The sequence below is a fragment of the Telmatherina bonti genome (genome assembly GCF_933228915.1).
Source record: "Telmatherina bonti genome assembly, chromosome: 11".
Classification (NCBI taxonomy): domain Eukaryota; kingdom Metazoa; phylum Chordata; class Actinopteri; order Atheriniformes; family Telmatherinidae; genus Telmatherina; species Telmatherina bonti.
The window spans coordinates 11,378,697-11,403,619 of record NC_136629.1 but is presented as its reverse complement, the minus strand read 5'-3'; the positions used below and the strand labels follow the sequence as shown (position 1 = coordinate 11,403,619).

The 24,923-nt window shown below is 41.1% G+C and overlaps 1 protein-coding gene across 1 annotated transcript in view; it reads right to left on the bottom strand.

Moving 5' to 3' along the window:
* Positions 1–24,675, bottom strand: part of hspa12a (heat shock protein 12A) — a 62,814-nt gene extending 38,139 nt beyond the window's left edge. The window contains exon 1 of the mRNA XM_079249136.1: positions 24,483–24,675. Coding sequence (XP_079105262.1) covers positions 24,483–24,510 — 28 coding nt within the window. The 5' untranslated portion in view covers positions 24,511–24,675. The remainder of the gene's footprint in view (positions 1–24,482) is intronic.
* Between the last annotated feature and the right edge of the window lie 248 nt (positions 24,676–24,923).

The window sequence follows — 24,923 nt, the reverse complement described above, 5'->3', positions numbered from 1 at the left end:
AGCTGCCTGTAAAATAAGATGAAATTGACTAAAGTAATAAATAAAAATTTTATGAAAATCATGACATTATTTTCTAATTCTGATTTAATAGAAATTTTATTTTTAAAAAGCAAACAAATAAGATAATTTATTACATATTACATGAGTCATAAAGTAATATTTAGTTGAACAATCCTTTAATGTTTCCGCTCCAGTCAGGTGTTTTCTGTTCCTCTCAGTCAGACTTCTGCACCTGTTGACAGGTATTTTGTCCCACTGTTCAACAGAAAAGTCTCTCATTTGTCCAGGACCAGTTTGTTTGTTTGTTTGTTTTTTCTTTCTTCAACTCAATTAAATGAAAAAACAGTGTCTTATATTACTAAATTATATTTTTGCAAGTTTTTCTCCAGTTATTTGAGTGACTGTTGTAAATTCAGCTTTTCTTTAATGAAAGGGGATGAAAACATATGAGCACAGCTGTATATATAGATACATATATATACATATACATATATATATATATATATATATATATATATATATATATATATATATATATATATATATATATATGTATATACAGATATATATACGCAGTTTCTGACTTATGTCATTTCCACTTTACAACACTTAAATACATGTAAATAAAAAAACTTAGAGCAAGTTTTGAAGTTAGGAGGGTCCACATAAGCTCCGACGACGCGTGACATGGAGGCTGAGACGACGCCTCAGTGCGTGTTTTAATTACCTGTACCGTTTTTCTATTAATATGATGCATAATATGTGTATATATATATTATTATTTAGCGATCAAGGAGGAAACTTAAGGATAAAAATCTGATCTACGCAGAATTTTGGGTTACGTCGCAGCGGTAGGAATGGAACTCGTTTGTAAACCGCCACATGCTAATACATAGAGCTGGGCGATTTTAATCTCAATTACGATCTGGGTTTTCAACGATCATAAAAATAAAAGGATGTGATTTTTTTTTCTCTCTGCAGTTTCCTTTCCTGCTGTCTTCAGCTGCTAATCGAGCGTCTCTGGCGTTGCAGCGCTGTGCTGTAAACTCCTCCCACAGCCGCTTTGCTTTCATTCAGACACTGTTGCCAACTTGGCGACTTTCTCGCTAAATCTGGAGACTTTTTTTTGTTAGAAGCGACAAATCTAGCAGCTTTTACTGGAGTTATTAGAGACTTTTCTGGTGTTTAGGCGACTGACTTGAAGACACATATTGTTCTGCAGTTACTGTAAGGAAGGAGCAGCGGGAGCCTCTCCCGTCCTAAAGCACTCCCAGGCGGCCAGTCTCAGTCGGCTCCGGCTGCAGGTCCATGTAGAATAACTGCAGTAGGTTGTGGAAGTTCACCTAAACATAGTTTATACCATTGTCAGTGACAACTGGCTGCATTATTTTCCTATACATAGTTCGGCAAGTTAAACACTGTAATATCCCTCTGTTACGGGGCGTTACCATAGCAACGTGTTAATCAGCTGGTTCAGATCAGCCGTCTTTTAACAGGTGGATGAGAGAAACGCGCTGCAGCCTGACAGCGGTTGTTTGGAATAAAACGTACATCCAGGCCAACGTAAAATAGTTCCTATATAAGCTGTAAAAGCGGATTAAACAACTCGGAACCGTCCATTAGACGGTTATAATGCACGACACGGAGTCCAGAACACCACGACGCGCAGCGTTGTTTATAAATACTGGATAATTGTGTTAAATAATCGAGATCTCAATTTCAGTCAAACTAATCGTGATTATAGTTTTTGTCATAATCGAGCAGCCCTACTAATACACACACACACACACACACACACACACACACACACACACATTTAATAGCTGATGTGAGACTGAGTTGTAGACCTCACCACGTCTAATCAGAAGATGGCCAGAAGTTGGACTCCAGACTTCTACAGTCCAGTTCCTGTGCTGTTTTTACTTCTCAAGGATGTTTTTTTTTCTGGCTCAAATAACTTTTTTCCTGTAAGAGTCTGTTTTCAACAGTTCGTCCATGAACTTCCCCCCGCTCTTCATTTGGCATCATGTTAACAGGCCAGCTGATGTCAGCCAACAGTTCTTGAGTGATGATTTAGCGATCAGATGCTGATTTAAGAAGAAAATTCATTGGTCTCTTAGTTTTTCTGCAGGCAGATCCTTGTTCTGGACGTGCTTGGGTCTGCTTAAAACCCTTTTCAATCCGCTGGCTTAAGCCTGGACTGAATGGATGGACTGATGTGGGAATTTCTTTAATCAAAGGTCCGAAGTTTTAAATGAATGGTGTTTGCTTGGTTTCCTGGGGTCAGCGACTGAATAAACATGAGAACAAGGCCAAATCCAGCTGCCACATCTGGACAGGTCAAAGATGAGGAGTTACTGGACAGCTGGAGAAGAAAAGGACGAATATTTTGTCCACATGAAGACAGAGACAGGTACTCCCAGATGCTCATTGTTGGGATCAGTTTTTAACCACTTATAAAAGAATAACCAACACCAAGTTAAGAAGCAAAAAGGAAATTATTTCATCTCCTTTTTGATTTTCCCAGCAGCCAGATGCGTTTTCACACACCCGGTAAGCCACGAGGAGTTTTTGTGAAGTGTTTTCTTGGTGCTGTTCATGCAAAGTAACCCAAAACCAGGAACTGAACACCAAATGACTCCAGAGGGTCCATCCTGCTGCTGACCCCAAACGCTGTAAACTTACAGGCTGTAAATGGTTGAGAAGTGAAAAAAAAGACGCACGCACTCTCTCCCTTATCAGACGCAGGTTTTGGTGGCCAACCATGGAGAAGGATGCGCAGGAGTTCGTGGCTGCCTGTACCACTTGTGCTAGGAGTAAGGCTTTGCATCGACCCCCCAGCTGGTCTTCTACGTCCTCTGCCTGTCCCTAGCAGACCCTGGTCGCACCTTGCAGTAGATTTTGTTACCGGCCTACCCGTTTCCAAAGGTAAAGACACCATCCTGACTATAGTGGACCGTTTTTCCAAGGCTGTGCATTTCGTCGCTCTCCCCAAGCTCCCCTCAGCCAAGGAAACTGCCGACCTGTTGGTGCACCATGTCTTCCGACTCCATGGATTGCCCGCTGACATAGTCTCTGACAGAGGACCTCAGTTCACTTCACAGGTGTGGAAAGCCTTTTGTCTCTCCATTGGCGCCACAGTCAGTTTGTCCTCCGGTTTCCACCCCCAGACTAACGGTCAAGCAGAGAGAGCAAACCAGGACCTGGAGACCGTCCTTCGTTGTGTGGCTGAATCCAACCCGTCATCGTGGAGCGACCATCTGGACTGGGTTGAGTACTCACCCAACTCCCTCACATCCTCAGCTTCTGGTTTATCTCCTTTTGAAGGCTCTCTTGGGTACCAGCCGCCCCTGTTCCCTGTCCAAGAGGTTGAAGTAGCTGTTCCATCGGTTCAGCACCACATCCGCCGTTGTCGTCGGGCCTGGAGGACGGCTCGGACTGCTCTACTTCGGGCTGGGGAACGGAGTCGACGCCAGGCCGATCGCCATCGCACGGCTGGGCTCAGATACGCTCCTGGTCAGAAGGTCTGGTTGTCTTCGAAGAACATTCCCTTGCGAACTGACGCCAAGAAGTTGGCTCCCCGCTACCTGGGACCTTTTGAAATCCAGTGGGTCATCAATCCCACGGTGGTTCGCCTGCAGCTCCCCCGATCTATGCGGATTCATCCCTCCTTCCATGTCTCCCAGTTGAAGCCTGTGTCTTCCAGCCCCCTGGTCCCTCCTTCCGGGCCCCCTCCTCCCGCCTGGCTTGTGGCTGGTCGCCCGGCGTACACCGTCCGACGTCTTCTGGATGTGCGCCGTCGCGGCCGGGGCTTCCAGTTTTTGGTTGACTGGGAGGGTTATGGCCCTGAGGAGCGGGCCTGGGTCCCCCGCTCTTTCATCCTTGATCCTTCCCTGGTCAGGGATTTCCGTCGGGCCCATCCCGAGAAGTTCCGGTCGCCGGGTGGCTCCCGTTGAGGGGGGGGTACTGTGGTGATTCCTGTTCCCTGGTGGGCGTGGTCAGCTGGGAACTGGAGGCACAGCTGATCCACATTTCTGCAATCAACGAACCACCTATTTAAGACCAGCTCTGCCTGCTATCCAGCGCCAGATTGTTGATTGCCCTGCGGTAAAACAGCTCTTGGCCTCAGCTTACGTTGCTTGTGCTAGACCTTGATTTGTAACCTGTCCTGTCTTCCTCCTGCCAGAGAAAAACCTGCCTCACTGCTCGTTCGCTTGCTCCCCTGCCTGCCTGCCTCCTGATGCTCGCCGGTCTGCCAGTCTCTGAAGGTTCCGCTGGAAGAATTCACAGGAATCTGTGGGAAATCAATAAACCTCTCTCTGTACTCAGACAGTGTCCGCTCTTTGGATCCTACTAGCCCCTCACCCACAACAAAACTGGCGAAATCCACTCCATTGAAAGAGCAGAAATTGTGTGTTGCACCTGTCTTTAAAAAACAGTGACATTTCCAGTGAATTGGAGATTGTCTCCCCATTTACCACCATCATTTTCATTAGACTGCTTTAATAGCCTTTACTCAAAGTGTTCTTTGAACACGTACAATAATAATAATAGTCCTCCCCTGACGTATTGTGAGTGTCTGGCAGAATTGTCTCACGGCGGGACATCATGTTATCCATCCTATTTTTCCACCTCACTCACCCTTTTCTCTAGTCCACCCCTACCGAGTGGATGAGTGGTCTGAAGACCCGTAATACACTTTGCCAGGCAATTACAGCACCGAATTACGGACCACCTGTGGCTAGACTCCATCTAACCATCATCCAGCTCGTCTCTCTGCGGCCCCACAGCCCACTCCCAAAATCACCTTAACAACATGGACTTTTTATTCTCAACAAAAGCTCGAAAAATCAAATCCCGGGCAGAGAAGTAAAGTAAACGTAATCTAGCAATAAATGTTTGAAGTGTTGAAGACTGAGGACAGCGAGTTACATCTCTGTCCTGCAGCTGCATGCTAGGGCGCTAAATTCCTGAACAACGGGAGGAAATACATCAGAATGAAATGACCATAAATGTTTGATTGCACCTTAACAGGTGAGTTTCTGTGGAAACATCTCCGTTCCAGTTAAAGTTGGACATGAATTTCTTCCTTTCATGAACATCAGCTGGAATCCAGATGGTGAGGTCATTACACCTTCCCAATGAGCCATTTTACGTTCACTCCGTCTTCTGGTTTAACAGCAAAAAGTGCCAAAATAGCACATAAAATTGTGTTTTCTTGTTCATAATAAGATTTTAATGAACTGAGAGTGCGAACGTTTATCCAGAGATTAGACGGTTCCCTGTGGTTAAGCCGATTAATCTTCATAAAGGCTGAAAAAAAATCCTGAAACTGTTTAGGCTTTTTATTTTCAAGAAGTGTATTTTTGGTCAAACATTAATGTTTAGAATCAATTGATTTGATAAAGGTGACCAATGACATCTGTGTTCATTTTACTCTTTTTTTAATTTAAGGATCATGTCCAATTACGTCAATTATTTGTGGGAAATAAAAAGTGCGGCTGCACCAGATTTAACAATAAACTATTCCAGACAAACAACATAAAAGTATCAGCATAGTGCAAGAATAAAACTATCAGTGGCACTTTAACAAGTTCATTACGATAAATTTATTACAGAAATATTAATTATTTTTAAAAAAAAATTAACTCATTTAACTGCGGAACGTTTGCTTTGCACAGTTTTCTGGTACACTGATGAACAATGACTTATGCTAAAACTTTGGCGCAATGTTTTGCTATTTTCAGACCCCTCTACGGACTATCACCTATAAAAAAAAAAAAAAAAAGCGAGTAACAACGATTAGCTACATTTTCTAGTGATATGGGGACTTCTGGTAAGTAACATGAAAGCACAAATTGTTTATTCTTCCGCGTTAGCTTCTCTGTAAGCTCCTCCCCCATCCAGAAGAACACACTGGAAGCTTGGTCCTCACGTGGCATCCAGCTTCCAGCTGCAGTCAGAACCAGTGTTGCCAGGTTTGCTTATTATAAGCGAATTTGGGCTAGTTTTTTTTGTAAAGTTACTTGTAAATATATAACTCAACTGCCATTTGTCCCTGCCCCATCAACCCGTTGGGAACAAGCATTGCATGTTTCTGTGTTTTGGAGGTGTGGCTTCGGGGGACGTCTAAAAAAAGGGGTTTGCACTTTTTAATTGGATATTTTCAAAATGTAGCTTGCTTAAACGATTTTTCCAGGAAGTCCTGAGTCATTAACAAGTAAATATAAAGTGCAAAACTTGTAAACATCATCTGTTGTAAATATAGTACACATTATTTATGATGGGTGGTTGTTTTGGTCGTGTGGCTGAACTGCTAGCAGTGGCTAAACTTGTCTCCCAGATAGTCACTTGTGTGTTTTTTTTTCCTTCAAATGAATAAGATTTTTAGTTTTACTGGTTTTTGGGAGCATAGCTTGCTGATATACTTTGCATATCGATTTAATTTGATTCACATCACACCCAAAACACCGACACACAACCGATGATGCCCTAATTTTAGCTTCTCCTGCTAACAGGAAAAGATTTACTCTGATTGGCTGTTGTCACATCCATTTCCACCATGTTTGATCAAGTCAATAGGCTTACAGCTGATCACCATAATTAATCTCAAATTTATTGCATTCATTAAGTGTAATCATATGATCACCCAACCCTACACTGAAAACTTATACCAGAGAAATCTTGCAATATTTCTTCTACTTAATTTGCATACTAGACTCTACTTACAGGTAAAAATAAAATGTATTTGACAAAAATGGGAAAAAAAAATATTTGTTTACTAAAGAAAGCATCCATGAGTGTCATAATAACACCTTAGAGTCTCATTTTCCCGTCTGCATTTTGTGTTTTCTAAAAATTAGTATCAGAATCCTTGCATCACAATTAGTTGAGAATAAAAAAAAAAAAATTCTGCTCACATTTTTTTTTTTTTTGACATGTTGATATAGACGTATTATTAAAGTGTATTGAAACACTTTCCTCATGTTTACATGTCACCAGACGTGATGTATGGGGTTACATGACCAGTTCATTTCAAGATGGCGAGAAAAATCTGAAATTTTCTAAAATTCTTAAATTTTCTGAAATTTAAAATTCTGAATCCATAATTTGTCTGTGAATTCTGCAGTGACCGTCTCCCAGAAATCCCTAGTGTGTTTCTGCTGACTTTCGTCTTCGGATGCGGACAGCAGCACTGGCAACGGGAATGAAAAAATGCAAACGGTTTTATCTCCATCTTTCTCAGAGGGGCGTCTTTAGGGATTTTACAGCTCAGGCATTAAACACCTTTCTAATGGAAACATCTGCAAATCACAATGGTGCTTTGTCTAAATTTTAGAAATATCCCTTTTATTTTGCGAAAAAACTTTAATGGAAACACGTAATAGTATTGACTCTGTTCATCTTTTACCAGTTCCACTCTTATGCTAAAATAATCTATTTCACGTGAAGTTAAACCTAAATTAAACTAAAGTCTTTGAGTCTCGTAAAAATAATTGTGTAAGTCATGATTGAATGAAAAAGTAAGAGGATTTCCTGTTGTAAGCAAAGCTGAACAGAAAGACTGGTGTAATAGCTAGAAGACCTGAAAGACCCTCCACCCATACACACACACACACACACGCTGCTGGAGGATGAGTAAAAATAAACAGGAAATTTTGTATTCTTTTGAGAAGTCAGCTCAACTCATGTTGACATTTCAACATTTTTTCTTCTCTCAGCAGGAGCAGTGACTTCCTGTTGGCCTCTTATTCCATCTCTTTCCCAAATGGCTGTTACTTAGAGACCACAGCAGCGTGTTGGTACAGAGATCCCACACCGTTAGCATTAAGAACTGCCTTCCTCGGCTTTATACAAGCAGGGGAAGTCTTCCATTTTCTGATGACATTGGTGCATCTTTTGATGCGTTGAGATAAGGTCACTTTAACACAGACTGATAAAAGAAAAGCAGTAAATCCAATAAATGCTTTTAGCCTGCTCTCTAGGGAAACGGTATGTCACCATGAACACATCAGACAGCATCTGTCTCACACGGCATCTGCACAACAACATGGAAAACTACTGATGCAGAAGTCAGTGTAAGGACTTACAAAGCCTGCAGTTTCATTTGGTCCTACATCAGAACGAGGAAGAAGAAGCTTTATGGCAGCATGGTTGTTGGTTTGAGATTTTACTGTGATTTTCACACACAACCATCTCTAGTGTTTACAGAGAAGGTCTGAAGAAGAGGAAATATCCAGCAAGCAGCAGTTTTCTGGACCAGAATGTTTGGTTGATGTCAGAGAAGGATGAAAAGACTGGTTGAAGATGATAGAAAGACAACAAGAGGTCAGATAGTCACTGGTTCCAACTAAGATCTGCAGAACATCCTCTCTGAACACACAAGACGTCCAGCCTGGAAGCAGATGGTCTCCAGCAGCAGAAGACCACAGCGGGTTCCCTCCTGTCAGTAAGAACAGGAAACTGAGGCTACAATTCACACAGACTCACCAGAACTGGACAATAGAAGATGGAGAAACGTTGCTGGTCTGATGAGTCTCCAGTTCAGCTCCACATTCACATGGTAGGATCAGAATCTGCTGGAAGCATCATGACAACATGGATCCATCCTGCCGTGGTTGCTGACCATCTTCTGATGGAAACTTCCAGCAGGATGATGCACCATGTCACAAAGCTCACATCATCTCCACCATGACGATGACTTCACTGTCCTCCAACGGCTCCACAGTCACCAGATCTCAGTCCAACAGAGCGGCTTTGGGACGTGGTGGAACGGAAGATTCTCATCATGATGTGATGCTTCATGTCAACATGGAGAAAAATCTCTGAGGAATGTTTCCAACACTTTGATCAAACTGTCACACCAAGAACTAATGCAGTTCTGGAGGGAAAAGGGGTCCAACCCTGGACTATAAGTGTGGATGTGGAGTGTATTTTCTACATTATTATATCCAGTAGGAACCCAGAAACTGCAACGTCAGTCTATAACCTGCAACATTCACCACAGGAATAATTTTTTATATCACTTTTTATCTAAAAAAAAAAAAAAAATTTAAATATATTTTATTGATCCCGGTTGGGACGTATATCCTGTGCTTCTAACCATCTCTAGTTATTACTGGGAGCACTGGGATGTCTGGCATTCTGGTGCCCAGGGATCAGTCAGGGTTAAGGGCCATGGTCAAGAGCCAACAGTAGTTCACCTAATTTTCCCGTCAAGAGACTTAAACCTGGGTCCTCCAGCCCCAAACCTACTTCTTTCACCTCTGTATGTATATAAGTACGCCTGATTTAGGATTACAAACATTAACAGTATAAATAATTTCATGTTAAAGTGTAAAAACAGTATTTAGCTGTTTAACCATTTTCTTTTAAAAATACATTTAATTTTAAACATGACAAATTTGAAAATCTATGAGTCTTTTTATGTGAAATAAAATTATATTTCCTTAAAATAAATGAAATTTTCAGTATACTTGCACTCTATTTCCGTAATCTTGTTGTTTTTCTGTATTTCAAAAGCATGTTTAAAAAAAACTGAAATAACAGGAAAAACACTGTAATATTAAGATGTTTTTAGCAGTGCACGGCAAAAACTCAGCCTTAAAAAACAAGAAAAAAAATATACAAAAATTAGGGAAATGTTGCTTAAAATACAATAAATTATCTGCCAACAGAAGAAGAAAATTTGGCTTGTCAAGACTTCACAAAACAAGTAAAAATACTCATAAAACAAGAGGAATTCTCTGGCATAAAACCCAAGAATGATCTTACCTTTAAAAAAAAAAAAAGTGTACTCAGTTTAAGATTTTTAATCTTAGTTAGATTTCAGTTTTTTGCAGTGTGTAATGCAGCTTTCATTGCACCAGAAGACAGAAGAAAGTAAGAAGTCGAGGTAGAAAGCTGCAGAGATGAACCTTTTCTGCTGAACAATATCTGTTGCTTTCAAACTGCATTAATGTTGGAATTAATCCAACAATGAATCTATTTCAAAATATTACAGGTGCCTTTAAAATTTACAACAAAAGTCCAGAGAAAAATAAAAATAATAAAGTGTCAGACGGTGAAGAAGCCCAGACACACAGCTAAACTCCCACTGGCGCTTACAATAGCAAAAGAGGAGCCTCATTAAATTCACTTCAGCAAATGCCACAAACACACACACACACACACACACACACACACACACAAATCAGCTATCAAAGAGCCACATTCATAAGACCGGCTGCAAAATGAGTTTGAGGAGAGAATGTGCTCTGTCTTCATCCCTTCATCTGAGCTTCCATTCATTCGTGCCAAGCAAAGAAAGACACACACACACGTTTCTCTGCGGCTCGCTGCATCCAGTTGGCCGTCAGCCCAGACACACAGTTCAGAGAAACAGCCTGACAACAGCTGCAGCCACTACGCACACATCAACATACACTGGGCTGCAGTTACAGCGCACACAGACCTGTCAAACATGCACCAGTGTCCAGCAATTCGGGTTTTCAGGGATCGTCTCTCCTCAGTTTATCATCAACGTAAGCAGCTGTCTGTCACCACAGTTGTTAAAATGGGCTGGAAATGTTCAGATGCTTGTTGGGTGGTGTCGTTTCTCTGCTCACCAGATGTCTGACGGGGCATTTCTCTAAGGACAAACCAACTAACCAGGCGGAAACACAGATCTTACGTTTGACAAACACAGCGAGACGCAGGTGTGTGTTTCTGGCAACCTTTTAATAAAATATTTGTACGAGCAACACACCCCATTTAACTGGAATGGTGACAGACTGAGACAACATACAAAACTGCAAAGTCTTTTTTTTTTGTAAAGGACCTCCAAAACCCCTTCAGACCCAGTAATTTACATGATAATCAGCACAGAAATGTGAGGTTGTAATCCAGAACCCCCCCGATCCCATCATGCAAATTACACACTGCCTAAAAATTAGGCTAATGGTCAATCATAATCACGTCATACCTAAAGTTAAAATTATTGTAGAATTCCAACATTGACAATTTATTAATTGAATAGGAAGCCAAAAGCTGCTGGTGGTCGTAACCATGGCAAAAAAAACCCCAAAATCCTGCGAACAGCCACCAACATCTGTAAGGTCACCTCCTTTTCAACTCTTCATTCCCTTTCCAGACTAATACAGAACTTCCAGCCAATTACAGATCTTAATTGTTCACAGATTTGTGATTTCTGCGCTTCTTACATGTTCAGAGACCCTCAGTAAATGTCTTGATGCTTCTAGTGGAACATTTTGATTTACTTAATGTTTGGTGGCACCGTTAATCCATAACCATGTTATTTTAATTTAAATTCATTTTCACTTTCTTGTTTTAGAGTAAGTTTTATGAAACTGCTGCCACTGTTCATCTGTACCTGGAACATATGAACATTATTGTCCATTTTGAATAAAGTTAAGTTGACCTTCTTAAGGGGACACCCTGTAATATAATGTTAAGAGAAACAATGCAGAATAAATACTTTTGTTCTGCAACAACTATTACATTAAAAAGGTTGGTTTAATTAGACTTAATAGGACTTTTTTTTCCTAAAACTGAGGACAACAACTACAAACCGCCATTTAAAGGCTTAAAATAATTCAGATTCTCTGAATGTTTCAAAACTGTGAGCAGAGTTGAAGTTTTTCGAGAAATGTCTGCAGAAAAAACAGAAAAGTCTGTGATGACCAAAGAAAATTGGAAATTAAAATAATGCCTCAGAGTTTATAGTAAGAATTAACTTTGGAGTCTTAAGGACGAAGGAAATAGTAAAAATGGAAATCTTCTTTATTAGGCTGTGACCAAGAGGAGGTTTGCTTGAGGCGGTCCCACAAAGGAGGCATGTATAGGGCCTCAAAAGACTGGTAACGGCCCTGCTGTGACCTGTTACAGAGTAGGCCAAATAAATTTATTAAAAAAGATTTCTTTGTGTTTTAGGATAAAGCCGAATGTCCCAATTTATCAACATGGTTGACATACGACCTTCTTTCAAAGCTCCTGCCATACCCACAGTTGCTACCATCATCATCGTCATCTTCTTCTCTGGTTTGTGTCTGGTTTGCTTGTACAGTGTGTCATCTTTATAACTCAACACTGCCCCTGCAGTTTCAGGTGGTATTGCTGTGTTTTCTGCTTCAAGCTGTGGATCAACAAAGACCCCAAAATGGACCAAATTACACACTTAATAACACTGAATAAAGTCATATCTATCCTATCTATCTCTCTACTTAAATCACGCAGACATGAGCAAAGTGTTCATATCTCACTGTCTATCTGTATTCCGTGTCGGGCATAAATGGGCCTTTCGGCTGAATTCACACCACCCCAAATGAACTGGCCTTTTTTAGCTAACAAACAAGGATTTGAATCAGAAGGGCTGGTGTGAATCCTGCAGTGCTGGATAAGGTTAGTTAAAACTCCTCACACTGGGCACAATTTCTTTAACTCGTTTGTAAAACTACTTAATTGGACTGAAACTACCTTTTCGGAGTTTTGGCACCACCCCATCTTCATTTTTTAACTGCTTCTCAATTTTTAGCTACAGGCTGGCAGCTAGCTTAGTCTTGTCATATGCTTACTGTAATTTGTTAAACAACTGACGGACGCAGTACTGCCACCTACTGTTCAGGTACTGTATTACACTACAGTTTTACATTGAAAACAAGAATAACTCTCACATTCTTTAACTGAAAGTTATGTGGTCCTTAGCTGCAAGCGCACATGGGAAAACCTGACTGGTTTAAGCCCTCTAAATGGTGCTGGATTCTCATTTCATTTGAGGATGATTGGGCAATTTGAACATCACATGTGAAGACAACCTGAACATTTTCAGTCAATAATGGTCAATCAGCTTTCTGGTTCTTGTTGGGTTCGCTTTCCTCTGCTCTGATGGTAAATATGTGCAGTTTGAACCTCAGCTGAGCTAAAAACCAATAACAAAAGTACAATATAGGAGTTAGTTAGTAGTACGTACAATGTAAAACTAAACCCCACTGTGTACAGAACTGTGAATAAGCACCACTAGTGGTGTTACAGGAAGCTACTGAATGGAAATATGTGACTTTTTTCAAAGTAGTGTACAAACATAAACACATCCTAGTTTATTGAAACTCAAAACTACACTCTGCAGTGTTGGTCGACAGGGACCTTATCTTAAACAGAAGATACAAGATTATTTCTGAATGGAGATTTAGAAGTAAAAGGTCCTCTTCTAAAGTAGGAATGAATATTTGGAGATCTGGAGATTTTTCTACGATGATAAGATCAGAAAACAAACTTCATTTAAAGCTAGAGTTGGTAATCTTGCTCAGAGACATTTTATTTTTACTCTGGGTGAAGTGGTTCCTCATCCTGATAGTAGTCTGTATAATCATGAATAATCAGAAATATAGTTAGACCCCTCAGTTTCCTGTAAATCTGTAAAAACTCTGACCAATCAAAACGTTCGGACCGAATGGAAGTTGTTCATTTCTTATATTTCGTAGCTTCTTCTCCCGGCTCCCCTCCTCCCCCTCCAGCAGCACATACCTGATAGCCACACCCTGCATATAAACAGCGTGTTAGGATGGAAATACAAAGTAGTGAAGAAGAAACTCGGAAGGCTAACATGGCTGAGAAAATGCAGGAAGGATTTCCCGACCCGGCTCGGTTTATTATTATTAGCATTATTTATTTATTATTTATTATTTATTATTTAAAATTAAAACAGTTCTTCCTTTTTACATTTCCAACAACTCATGAAAATTTATCTAAAATCCGTCTGTAACTTTTTGAGTTATCTTGAACAAAAACAGATAAATGGCGGTAAAAACATAACCTCCTTGGCGGAGGTAAGAAAAAAGCCTTGGATCACGCAAGAAGCAAAACCAGAAGGGGAGGAGCCAAGACAGGGTGCTATTTTCTCATTTTGCTATCCCGGTATTACCTACCCTGACTTTAAAATGCCCACCTGTTAACAATTAAAGTAGTTTCATTTCTGACTGCCAGCTGAACCTGCTATCTTTCATTTGCTCCACATTTCCAAACTAACACAGTTGGTGAGAGTAGAATGCATAAAGGTTTCATATGAAAGACTATGACAGAGAGACTGAGTGAGGAAGGTTCCTGAAGAGGTCACAATCTGAGGAAATGCCTTAAAACTCTCTGCTAAACAATGACCTTCCTTCCTGCCTGTATGTAATGGAAAACAGCATCTGATAACAGCTAAAGCTCCACTCAGGCACAGTCTGGTTACTGAAGACCATTTCCTTAACCCATGCTGGACAAAAATAGACCACTACTGAGGTGACGTTGGCGTCATACTGATGACTGGATGCTGATGTGACGGAAGGACCTTGATCTGTCTGCATATTTAAACAACCTAGAAATAATGTAAAGGGAAGGGAGTGGTCACATCAACGTTGTTTCATATTTGAAGGAGTCATCCTGCTAGCATAAAACATTATCTCATCACGAGGTTACTGCCTGAGCAGGACATCGATCGGCTGCAGACTTTATGGTTCTAAGTTTGGTCCTTGAGAGCTACCATCCAGAAACTTTTAGAGGCAATCCTTGACAAAGACAGCTGAATCAAATAAATGGCTTGTTACCGTCCTCTGCAGAGATGGATTACGCACAGAAGAGGGTATTCAACCATTTGATAGTTTATCATCAGCAAGTTGAATTTTACTACCTGCTGCTGTTTAAAAACAATATAAAGAACATTTCTCCTTTGTATGTTTGCCAGGAAGAAATCTGTCTCCATGTGCACACTCTGCAACAAGGGTCACTGATAAGTTAACAGGCTCTTAACCTCTTCTTGAAGAGGCCTTTCTTTTGCCTCCTGCCTGTAATGACAAACCCAAAATCAATGAAGGACAGCTCCTCAACTACAGGGATTGTATGTATAATTGTGGTCTCTACAGAAAGCTGAATTGTGTGAAATTACTACAGAAGTGTCAGAATCAAGATGTGTGTTACTGTGTCTGAGTAAATTCACCTGAAAGCACAGTAGAAAATGTAAATGCTTATCTGCTCCGAAAGGAAAACCACATCACTTTCAACGAAAAGCAGAGGATAACAGCGCAACTCAGCATAGTAAATCCTGGTCATAAGTCATGTCCGACGAGGAACTGACTCTCAAAAATAGAGGTACAAGATAAGGACATTTCTGTACCTATAGGTACATTTTAAAGAAATGTTCTCTCAAAAGTACAATACTGGTCTTTAAGAGACCAGAAGCACACCTTCAGAGTACGAAAAAGGGTTCAAAATGACATAAAGTACAAATTTGTACCATTTTGACCATAAGGGTACCTGCAGCATTGAAAAATGTAATGTTAATGGCTGTAATGTTACAAACTAGAGCTGAGTTAAGTGATGACAGTAGTACTACTTAACAGTCATTTACTACACCAGGCAATGAAGGTCAGATGCTGCAAACTAAGTGTATGTCTGGTCAGTGTTTTGAGTTTTTGAAGATTATTTCTAGATTTAAGATAAGATAATATTGCTAAGTGGCATAGACCAGGCCATATGCTGTGGAAAACATAAAAAACATAACTTGATAAGGTGAGGTTGAACTTGATAAGGTACAAAAATAGACCAGAACTGAAGGGTACAGAAATGTCTCTCAAAAGAGTACACCCCCAGCGACAAGCATTTGTACCTTTTTAGGTACAAGCTGGTACCTCTAGTTTTAAGTGTATAGAAGGTAAAAAGTGAATCTGAGCTGTTTTCCAGCTATTTAACAGAGGTGTTATATCGCTAAATATCTCAGAAAACCATCGGCTAATGTTGATGATGGACACCTTAATCAGTAGTCAGAGTCTGGAGAATCCAGGGATAGACCCGTATTCACCTTAAAGACACCATGGCTACGGTAACATGGTGTTCGGAATTAACTTAGAACAGAATGAAGGTTTACATGACAGAGGAATTAAATAGTTTAAAAAATTAAAATGCGAATAAATCAGCCACTTACATCGGAATTAAGTTTAATTCTGAATAGAAATTTGCATTAGGAATTAAGTGTTTACATGGTCGTTTTTCATCAGTTTAAAGCAGAATTAACTTTTATTTGGAATTAATAATTCAGAATTAAATCATTCAGAATTAACATATTCTCCTATGAGTTTACATGAAGATAATAATTCAGACTTAACGTTTACATGAAACATGTCCTCACTTAATTAATTCCTCTTTAGAGCGGCGGTTTGGGAAGGGTTCTGATTGGACAGACGGTACACGTAACGTATGAGGTATACCAGAAATGAACAAAGTAGGCTCCCTGTTTCTCGTCGTTTCAGTCGTAACTTGTAAAAACTACATAACCGGAAAAGCGGGACATTAAACTTGCTCCAGTCGGCCAATTACGCCTTGATCTGATTCTGGGATGTTGAAGCAGTAAAAGTCTTAACACTCGCAAGGCTGCAGGCCTCGAGGACCAGAGTAGCCCTAGTTTAGACAAATGTCTACGCTACGGTCATGTGATTTTTTTCATTCGTAATTAATATTTCGGAATTAAATTATTCGGAAGTAATGTTTTAATGAGTTTACATGAAAATAATAATTCGAATGAAGGTTTACATGAAACACGTCTTTAATTCCTCTTTAGAGCGGCGGGTTGGGAAGGCTTCTGATTGGACAGACGGTGCACGTGACGTATGACGTATACCGTAAATACACAATAAATAAATAAGTTAACTTCCTGCTTCCCGTCTTTTCAGTCGTAACTTGTAAAAACTACATAACAAGTACCAGTTTCGCCGCTATTTTTATTAAAAGTTTGAAGTAGCAGCTCAACACCAGCATACTACTTCACTTTCTGCAGCAACTGAGAAGGAGAAGAAAGATAGACCACCGAACACGGGAGGCAAAACAACGCGCGTTATCGGGACAGGACAAGGTAACGAGCATGCTCAGAACAACCGGAATTAACTTAGAGTGGAATGAAGGTTTACATGACAGAGGAATTAAATAGTTCGGAATTAAAATGCGAATAAACCAGACACTTACATCGGAATTAAGTTTAATTCCGAATAGAAATTAAGATTAGGAATTAAGTGTTTACATGGTCGTTTTTCATCAGTTTAAAGCGGAATTAACTTTTATTTGTAATTAAATAGGATTTAAAACTCTGATGTAAACGCACGGCATGAGGATCCAGAAGGAAGTAAAATCCAAGACAGTACATGATCAGAATAGTGAACAATACAAAAACCTCCTTTATCTCCATGGAAACCAGCAGGACCTTCATGATTAATTTCAAACAGACACATTCGCAGAGTTATATGAAACTGTTCACCACAAAACAGCAAAAGTAAGACATGATTTCTGATTCTGGCTTCTAGCTCTCAGAGTTTTAGTCATCTGTGACCAGCGGAGTCTCTGCTTTCCTTGTTTAAGTGGTTTGCTTGGAGAAAGGATGTGCTGTTCTCATGTTTTTCTGCTGATAGATTGGAGTTTAAACTGTGTTTGGTTTGGATGCCAAAGCTTGGAAGTCTCAGTTTCTTCCCATCATGTTGCCATGCTACATGTTAGCATTGCTGCTTCCTGGTGTTTGCAAACATCTTCTGAACTGTAGGGTCATGCTGCATCCTGAACAGGAGTCTTGTCAAGAAGGTCATAGAGCCCGTAACTCCAGCAATAGAATCAGCCGACGAGCCTACTGACAACAAGGAAGTTCATGAGATACTGAAAACACATCTTTAATGTTTCAGCACAGATCCGTCACACAGAAGTCATGGTCAGGATGTCAAATGAGCCCAACCCCCTTAATAGCGACTATCAACCTTAACCCTGTCTGACAAGCTTCCACCCCACTCCCACGCTGTTCACAGATGGATGTCAACAACAAGAAGTCACTTCATCGTCATGTAGATGAACTACCTTTTATACTCCTCATTAGCCGGGAAACTGCTGCTGTAGCAGCTGGAACAAAGATCCTGTGTCACAATCCCAACACTGCGGGACTGAAGGGACACAGAAAGAGTCACTAATATAAAAATCTGTCTCTACTTCTGGGAAAAAGTGAATAAAATTCCAAGTTAAAGGACAAAATCTTTTCTTTTTATCTTCTCTAATGGTCCTGTTCTGTATGTTTCCATGTAAACATTTGACATTTACCGTGTGCAGACCTGTGTATATGTCCATATCTGCCCACCAGGCTTTGCGTTATCTCTGCAGAACCTGTAAGCAGCCTCATTTGCTAGACGTCTCAAATCTGTTTCATGTCACTTCTTCTCCATCTTCACATCACTGAGGGTTCTTATCTGACATGACTGATATGGCAGAGAAAAGGATCTGGTGTTTCCTCTGTTGTTGTTGTTCCTCAGACAAATGAGGTCAGATAAACAGTTTAAGTTAAACATCTCATTTCAGGGTTTGTGGATTTAAAGCAAACTGAGCTGATGATGTCTTCAGACTTTCCAGAAAGAGGTCTATTCCTTCTGATGCAGCAATGGGCACCCTGGTTTTTAAAACAAAAAACAGTCTTCAGCGCCTTTTTAATCTGGTTCAGGCTCTTTGTCCACCAGGGATGTTCAGGTCCAGCGCCACCCTTTTGTGACCCTAAAGGGTGGACTTGACACACTGTAAACCATTGATGGCAGTGTTTCCCCTACAGTGACTCAGTCGTGGCAGGCCGCCATTGCTATATTTTTAGTGCCACTCCTTCAAAACGCCACGAATTAAGTTGTTTCACATGGGCAATGTCAACATTTCTTAACTGAACCTTCCTCCAGAAGCACAGTACTACTCTGCCGTCTGACAACTGCTCTGCAAGTAAACACAGTGTGGTGACGGGGAAAGGGGCGGGGCCTATTTCAAGCCAGAGTGCAAGGTAAACTTCGAGAGTAACCGACAAGCTTATTATCAAAGTCCGGACAGAGGAAAGGTAGCTGCTGAAAAGTTTATTTAGATCTAAAAGTGGAGCAGACATCCAACTCAATCTGTTGGTTTCCTTATATAGGCTGTTATGAATTGGCTTTCATTATGTTTTTTTCTGTCTGTAAAGCGTCTTGAGATGGAATTGCCGTGACCTCCGGATCTATAATCACTATAGAGATGTTCTTAGAACATACATATTGGATCTGTTTTACATGGATTATGATTATTTCGTCTGTCAAAACAGCAACCTCCGAAGATTAGAAGTGAAGCCTATGCGGAAGTGCATAAAACTGCAGTTCCCCCCTTCATCCACTAGGGGTTCAAAAACAGATCGAATCTCCATAGACTCCCATGTTAAAAAGACCAACTTCACAGCAGAAATAAACGTGTTCACAGCAGAAATAAACATGTTTACAGCCTGATAAAAAAAAAAATCCAGTTCAGGCTTAATAGGTCAGGTTTACCTTCATGACAACTCTGCAGGCAGTTAATTTTTTTTTTTTTTTTTTTTTTAATCTCCTCTGTTTAGAGGTAATTTAATCTTGAAATTCATCATAATTTCCTTTTGATTGACAGGTACCCGATATCCTGCTGCAAGAAGGCAGAATGTAGCACAGCCATATTTTTAGCCAGTTAACAGGGTGACTTAGCTTTAGCCTGCCTACCTTCCTTAACAGGTTAGATTCTGTTGACTCTGGGTTAGCTTGGTTAACTCTTAGTTACAGGCAGGTATAAGTTTGATAAATGTCAATCATCCACCCCCACGCTCGCAGCCCCCCCCTCTCAGCTCTACCTCTTCGCCCATTTTTGTGTTTTCTAAGAGAGACGCTGCATGACGCTACCAAAATGGCGACAGTCGGAACCACCCAATGAGCGTCAATTCAGCTCTTCAGAAACCTGCAGTGAGGTCGTGGAGGCTCTGGCCATGTTTATATGCAGTCTATGGATTGGATCAACATAGTTTCAACCACATCCGCATGAACAAAGGGCCCCATTATCCTCCAAAGATAAATCCTCATTAGCTTAAATGACTGCAAACAAGTAAATGAGATTAGACCAAAATGCTCTGTCCTGAGTGGTAAACTGTTTTATTGAATCTAAAATGCAAAGACCTGTCAGACAAGTCCATCTGTATGACCTCTGGGTGTGATGTGACATCCTGCTCTGAGTTATTGACCTCTGGTCTCCCTGCAGGAAGAAGAGGCAGGAGCCCTGAAGAGGGAGATCAGCTGTGATGATGTGTCTACGTTGCAAAGGAGTCTTTACAATTACATCATAAAAAACAGTGTTTTCATGATTCAACATGCCCGATATCATCAACACCCTGCTTGGTTTAGATGGAAGGGGGTTCATATAGGTTACTGTTATATCATGTGGTCATCAGCAGAGTCCTGTAGATCTTTAACTGAGAGCTTTAAGTTCCCATCGTCAGTCTTTTCTACCGCCAGGAGTTCATACTGGAGTCTTCTTTATCCTGTAGAGTTGCTCATACTGAACATTTTCTGCTTACAATTAGCACTGGGATATACTAGCGATGTGTGCATGTGTGTCATGGTGGCCATGCGTTCTCAGCGTACCTTTTGCATAGGCCTGTCGCAGTAAGCAATAAGTCAATTAATTGCACGATAAGAAAAAATGTTAGCAATAAGTTTGCCGGACGCGATAATTTTCATTTGTCTTTCTTTTCTTTCGATCACTCTGAGCGACTGCCGCATTTGTTTTAAGACAATATAACTAAACACGGCAATACTACAAGCTTCCATCTGTACTTAAAACACAATCATCAACTGCAGTTTTATCCCAGCTAGGAAAAATAAAAAGATATTTACAATCTGCCTGGATGAACAAACATGTTACAAACAGCAAATCCACAACTTTACAATGACATAAAAAATGACGTACTGAAGGGGATCAAAGACATTCAATTTTACCATTCCACCTCTGGTCAAGTCCAAACATGTCCCCTAATATGAACTCAAAACACAATGTAACACAGTTACATTGTGTTTCGAAACCATATGTTCCAGATAACCACGTTGCCAAAACCCCAGGAGAAATTCTGATCTGTTTCTGCAGACTAGATGAGCATAAACAAGTCTGCACATCGAGCTAAATGTTCTTTAGAAAATAAAGTATGCTGATATTTGAAAGGCTGTACTTGCATTATTATGGCCTTCTTGTTATTTTAGTTGAAACGGTCTAAAAATGACAACATTAATTGCTAAGCGCAATATTATCGTCTATCGCAATCATTTCTGACACAATTAATCAAATGGTAAAATTTGCTACCATGACAGGCCTACTTTTGCATTACCGTATTTTCACGACCATAAGGCGCACCGTACTAAAAGACGCAGTCTCAGTTATGTGCGCCCTTTCTGTATTTAACACATACATAAGGCGCACCTGACCATAGGGCGCGGGTTTTATATACCGGTACAATCCACGCCCACACTTCCCCCTTTAACATTCTCAATGCACACAAGCATACAAGTATGCCTTTTTTTTTAAAAAAAAGAGCGGGAGCAAAACTGAGTTTGGTTGTGCTTTATTTAAGTATTGATTACAAAGTACTAACATTTTTTAATCATCAATCAATCATCAAAAGGCGCAGGCATGGTAAAATACACGGATAAAACAAGCACACAAGTGTGCGTATTTAAAAATAGACCGGGACCAAAACTGAGTTTGGTACTCATATTTTTTACCAGTAATCGTCATCAGTCAAACCCATCAAAGTCCTCATCCTCTGTTTCTGAATTGAACAGCTGCGCTAAATCTCCAGCAAACATGCGAGCTTCACTTTCTTCACTGTCAGAGTCACTTTCCGTGCCGTGCGGCTCCTCGGAAATGATGCCGGCTTTTGCGAAAGCGCGGACAACAGCGCCAGCAGACACGTTAGCCCAAGCGTCTTTCCTCCAACTCGGGCCACCTTGCCTTATGTCCACGGAAACTCAGCTGCGTCTTCTTTACCTGTCGGAGCTCGTTTTCTATCTTCCTCCACTTGCGAACCATCGATTCATTAATCTTAAATTCTCTCTCGGCTGCTCGATTTCCATGTTGCTTGGCGTAGTTGATGGCCTTCAGTTTAAACTGTGCTTCATATCTTCATTCATAGCGTATCTTTTTGCCCTTTTCAGGGTTGTTAGAAAAAGGTGTTCTGCATAACGCACATACCTGTTCTTTTATATGCGATCAACGCCCACGCTTCACCCTTTAACGTTCTCATGGTGTTCTCTACTACGTCCGATTACAACAACAACACGCACACAAAGGGCGCACTGCCTCTCATTTTGAAGAAAATCTAAGACTTTTATATGCGCCTTATGGTCGTGAAAATACGGTAGTCCACGTGCACTGACGTGAGATAACATGTCAAGGTGCAATATTAAATTGAACACTAGAGGTGCTCATGCAAACAAGTGCATGAACATGAGATCAAAGGTAAACACAATGGCAGGTAGTTTTGAAAAGCGCCTCTCAGACCTTGTTTGTAATTACCGTCATTTTTATATATAATTATTATATATAATTTTTATAATAGTTCCTCTCCACAGTGCGAATAACACACTCTCTCAACTCTCCACACACCTCTGCACAGTGACAAACCTTCGTAACAAATACCACAGAAATACAACGCTACCGGTGGATTGACCTTTTTACCAGTACAAAGTCCTAGTGGTGTGTTCTGCCCCCTAGTGGCGACCTCCCGTATTGAACATTTTGGCTGTAGCCTAATTGCGTTGTTTGCAGCGAGTATATACACAGTAGCTGTTTGTTGCAGTGTACGTAAGTGTACACAGCAAGTACATCTCAACCTTTACATGTCAACTGGAGCTAACACCAGCAAGCTAACTATTAGGGCTATGACGATATGCTTTTGTCCTGATCAGATTCGATTCGGATTTTTTTGGGGCCAATTCGATTTTAATTGTGATTTTCACAATTCTTCAATATTGCTGATTTTTGTAGATTAAAAACAAAGAAATTCACGATAAACTTTTTTTTGCTCGTCATTTTTCTGGATTTCAATTAGGAAAAACCAACACAGTAGCCAGACCATCATTCTGCTGCTATAATGGCCAAGAAGACAAGTAAAAAGACGATAAAAACAATAAAAATTACAAAGATTTTATAGTAGATTATTATTATTTATTTTCAAAAAATCTATTTTTTTAACAAAAAAAAAAAAAAAATTAAAATTGTGAAGCATAAATCCTGATCTTCAATTTTTCGATTCGATTTTCCTGCCCCTACTAACTATGTAAACAGTTTCCTCACATCTCCTCTGGACAAAGTTGTGCCTCTTATGAGACCTATAATTATTTGTTTACTTTAACCTTGGTTGGTTGTTTTGTAATTAATAAACCGGTCCTGTTTGCTACAAAACCTGAGCGGTGAAGAGGAGGTGGAAGAGCAAAAGCAAAAAACAACTCTTTATGTAAAACCTCTGAATTAAGTCCACATGGCAGAGCATGCACCGCGTTTCTCAGCTTCCAGCATGCAGCAGTGCTTCCTGGTTACATATTGCTGTATTCTCAGCTGTTACCTGCAACGGTTCCAGCATGGGAGTCAAACCCTGCCTTTTAACAACAAAAGCCAAATTTGTTTTCTTTTTAGCTTTAGGAATTTAAGTCATACGTTTTAACCATCATTCCTGCAGTGCGTTATCAGGGTGCATTTTCTGAAGCAATCAGTGGATTACATAACTCTGGCATGAAGCCAAGCCTCCAGAGGGGTTCGCCTCAGCATCTCCCGTGAGAAGAAAGTTTAAACCAGCCAAACTTCTTCTTATTTCTCATTTTTGTCTCATTTGACACTTCATGAAAGTTGCAGACGGATAATCTGTGCAGATTATGCAATCATCAAGAACCTTAAAACACTACTGTGCTCAGAATCAGACTGGATCAGTGAAGGGCATTTATAGTCTGAGGAATTTGTTGTGTTGTCAGGAGCAAAACCTGAGCATCATTACGTGGAAGTAAATAATGAATATAGAAGGCAACCATAACAGCAGACAGACAGCTTGTGGGACTGATCCATCTCTGAACTTTCTCTCTGTCAGACGTGAAACACACGTTTGTTTTCCATCAGCAGGGAGCCTCTGAAGCAGCTCCATGTGATGAGCACTGCGTTACCTGAATACGTGCTGCAGACTTTGCTGCATTGAGTCACAACTCCGGTGGGACGGGTCACGTGACCAAACCCTGCACCGTTATGGAGGACCGGACTGGGATGGATCCGCTCCCCCAACGGCGGGAGGGCCATTTCAGTCCCTGAGTTGGGCCTCTTTCGTGGAAAACACAAGTACTAAGCACTAAAAAAGCTGAGATATGTGTGTTTAGAGGTGAGGAGTGGCGCTCGCGCAGGCCGGAAGCGACGTCCCGCGCGCTGCGGCTGTCCTTTATCCGCTCCGCACTGCAGCAGGACCAGCTGGAGGCTTCCCAGTCTGGATCCAGCTCCAACCCCGATCCCAGTCCGCGTGCAAGCTTTACTGAAACCTCCCAAATCTTAGCGGGAGTGCACGTGAAGCACAAGCGAAGAGAAACTGCGTACGTGCGCGCGCATTAATTAGTCCTGGACACGAGCGCCGCTGCTTAAAAGTGGTCAGATTTACTGACCTGTGATGATCTTGTCCGTCTCACTCATCGTGTCCCGCAGTTTGACCTCCTCCCGAGCCTTCTCCCCGATACAGCTGCACCAAGCAATCTTCCTGCGTGTCTGGGCCAAAGAGGGGGGGGGGAAACACGCCAAAACACGCTCCACCGTGGCGAGTCTTGGTCCCCGTTGACTTCTGGCCGCTTGCAGCTTTCTCCGGACAACAGAAGCGTCTTAAAAACACATGGAGGGGCAGGTTTGTGGGGCTAGGTGAAGCAGGAGGGGGCAGTGAGCTTCAGTGCAGAGGATGTAGGACCCCAGACTTGCTGCTGTCCGCTCCTCCCATCGCATTCAGCCTGTCCGGGCCAGGAATGCTGCTCCGCTCCCCGCTGCCCACGACCACAAAGATCCGCACAAAGCGACACAAGCAGAGCTCAGGAACTTCTTAGAAAATAATGATTTAT